This window comes from Limulus polyphemus, unplaced genomic scaffold, assembly GCF_000517525.1.
Source record: "Limulus polyphemus unplaced genomic scaffold, Limulus_polyphemus-2.1.2 Scaffold7520, whole genome shotgun sequence".
NCBI lineage: Eukaryota > Metazoa > Arthropoda > Merostomata > Xiphosura > Limulidae > Limulus > Limulus polyphemus.
The window spans coordinates 12174-15444 of record NW_013673130.1 but is presented as its reverse complement, the minus strand read 5'-3'; the positions used below and the strand labels follow the sequence as shown (position 1 = coordinate 15444).

The 3271-nt window shown below is 36.3% G+C and overlaps 1 protein-coding gene across 1 annotated transcript in view; it reads left to right on the top strand.

Moving 5' to 3' along the window:
- The window catches only part of LOC111089829 (cholecystokinin receptor type A-like), a gene marked incomplete at its 3' end in the record, with an annotated part of 25332 nt that extends 22484 nt beyond the window's left edge, over window positions 1-2848 (top strand). Inside the window, exon 2 of the mRNA XM_022402979.1 lies at window positions 2648-2848. Coding sequence (XP_022258687.1) covers window positions 2648-2848 — 201 coding nt within the window. The remainder of the gene's footprint in view (window positions 1-2647) is intronic.
- Between the last annotated feature and the right edge of the window lie 423 nt (window positions 2849-3271).

The window sequence follows — 3271 nt, the reverse complement described above, 5'->3', positions numbered from 1 at the left end:
AGCTTTGCGCGAAATTCAAAACAAACCAACATCTGTACTTTTTGTATAAATCATTTTCTAAATAAAACTAAACCATACAATGAATTAATCCAACACGAAAACGTAAAAACTTGTAATAAAGTTACATTAAACAAGTAAATATTAATAGTGTAAATATTCATAGCGATATTATAGTGGAAGGCTAGAACCTAATACAATATTGTAGTGGAAGGCTAGAACCTAATACAATATTGTAGTGGAAGGCTAAGACCTAATACAATATTGTAGTGGAAGGCTAGAACCTAATACAATATTGTAGTGGAAGGCTAAGACCTAATACAATATTGTAGTGGAAGGCTAAGACCTGATACAATATTGTAGTGAAAGGCTAGAACCTGATACAATATTGTAGTGGAAGGCTAGAACCTAATATAATATTGTAGTGGAAGGCGAGAACCTAATACAATATTGTAGTGGAAGGCTAAGACCTAATACAATATTGTAGTGGAAGGCTAAGACCTAATACAATATTGTAGTGGAAGGCTAGAACCTAATACAATATTGTAGTGGAAGTCTAAGACCTGATACAATATTGTAGTGGAAGGCTAGAACCTAATACAATATTGTAGTGGAAGGCTAGAACCTAATACAATATTATAGTGGAAGGCTAGAACCTAATACAATATTGTAGTGGAAGGCTAGAACCTAATACAATACTGTAGTGGAAGGCTAGAACCTAATACAATATTGTAGTGGAAGGCGAGAACCTAATACAATATTGTAGTGGAAGGCTAAGACCTAATACAATATTGTAGTGGAAGGCTAAGACCTGATACAATATTGTAGTGGAAGGCTAAGACCTGATACAATATTGTAGTGAAAGGCTAGAACCTGATACAATATTGTAGTGGAATGCTAGAACCTAATATAATATTGTAGTAGAAGGCTAGAACCTAATATAATATTGTAGTGGAAGGCTAGAACCTAATAATTTTTAACAGAAGAAGAAATTTTGAATTTTACAGTTTCCAAACTAAATTAACCGTTTAACTAACTTAGATATTACATTTCGGCCGCCGGCTTAAGGTATGCAGCCCTGAGGAAGGAATTTTGAGGGATTCGAACCCATGGTTTTAGAAATGGGAATGCTATCTGCTGAAGTGAGTTAACAGAAGTTTTGCATGTGTATTTATGTTTATGAGAAGAACTATCTGGCTCATTGCTCTATTATCTTTTCACTGTATCTTATTATTTTCCCTGGCGTGTAATGCAATTGATGAATAGCCGGTGTTACAGACTCTCGGGTGGTGTTGATGTTTTTAAATTCTCCAGATTCTCGGGTGGTGTTGATGTTCTTGGATTCTCCAGACTCTCAGGTGGTATTGATGTTTTTAAATTCTCCAGATTCTCGGGTGGTGTTGATGTTCTTGGATTCTTCACCACCCGAGAATCTGTCGATGTTTTTGGATTCTCCAGATTCTCGGGTAGTATTGATGTTTTTGGATTCTCCAAATTCTCGAGTGGTGTTGATGTTCTTGGATTCTCCAGACTCTCGGGTAGTGTTTATGTTCTTGGATTCCTAGTTTAACCGACTTTATTATTTCGCTTAAGTAATCATTGACGCCTATCTACGAAATCAAGTTGATTACATTTTTTGACTGTTATGGGTGTTGGAGAGTTGACCTGTCATGACGTTGTGGTTAGGGCGCTCGAACATGCTCGCCCTTTCATCCGTAGAGGCATTATAATGTTACGGTCGATCCCACTATTCATTGGTCAAGGAGTAGCCCAAGAGTTGGCGGTGGGTGGTGTTAACTAACTGCCTTCCCTCTAATCTATCACTTCTAACTTCTATCTAGAGCAGACAGCCCTCGTGTAGCTTTGCGCGAAATTTAAAACAAACCAAACCTGGAGAGTTTTGTGTGTGTATCAGTGGAGTTTTTTTTTTTAAAGATCTATCCTGTAGATTTTCTGAATGCACTTTGAAAGGGTTTCCAGGTTGGGATAGGTGACTGTGTAGATTATAGGTTGTTTTATCTTTCTTCTCTGCTACTTCATATTTTCGTCGAAGTTCTGCTTCCTCGTGGTTACTATGGTTCTTGTGATGTGGACAGTCTCTTTCTTTCCTTATATATATATATTAAACACATCAAATTTCTTGGAAACCAACCAGTTTGATTTGTAGTCGGGATACTTGTCAACTTATCAGTATTAAATGCCCCCAGTGGCACAGCAGTTGTCGTTCATTTTGTAAAGAGTCTCGTTCAGGGTTTCCCACATTCTGGCCTTAATTCATTTCAACTCTTCTCAAGTGATGATTGTTTTTAACTGCTTCTATTAGAGACGAAATCTATTAATTTTTACTCATAACGAAGTACTAAGTTAGGTTTAAGAAATTGGATTAGCTGTGGAAGGTCAAGTATGTATTTGAATTTGAATTTTTTTTTAATACGTCTTTATTAAACAATCTTATTTCCTAAAGCACAAGCTGTTTGATGAACTTAAAACACGTATATTTGGCCTTAGGTGACTATCATCTACCCATTATCAAAGAAATATATATATATATATATTGTGTGTAATTTTTGATAAGTATAAGTACTTGCCGCAAGATTTATTAACATGTTTCCCTCCCGATATATTTCTTTTTTTTATGTTTGTCCCTCAGCGGTGTCCGTTTCGGTAAGTGTGTGGACTCTGGTCTCTATATCACTCGAAAGATTCTTCGCCATCTGTCGGCCGTTTCAGTCCCGCCAATGGCAGACCATTTCCCATTCTTATAAAGTGATTGTGTGGATATGGGCGGGATCTCTGCTAACCATGTTGCCCATTGCTGTTCTGAGCAATCTTCTTCCAACCAGTGTATCGGGTAAGTAGAAACATCAACGTCTGTATGTCACAAATACACGAGCCGCAAAGAATATCAGAAGTTAAGTAATACGTCTGTAACTGGAAATACCAGAAATCCTTACAACGCTTAGCTCAAGTAATACGTCTGTAACTGAAAATACTCGAAATATTTACAACGCTTAGCTCAGGTAATACGTCTCTAACTGAAAATACCAGAAATCCTTACAACGCTTAGCTCAAGTAATACGTCTGTAACTAAAAATACCAGAAATCCTTACAACGCTTAGCTCAAGTAATACGTCTATAACTAAAAATACCAGAAATCCTTACAACGCTTAGCTCATACAACTGCTGATTTTCAGCATTAATTTAATTATTTATTGCTGTAAACGTCACATTAATTTAATGATTTACTGCTGTAAAAGTCACATTAATTTAATGA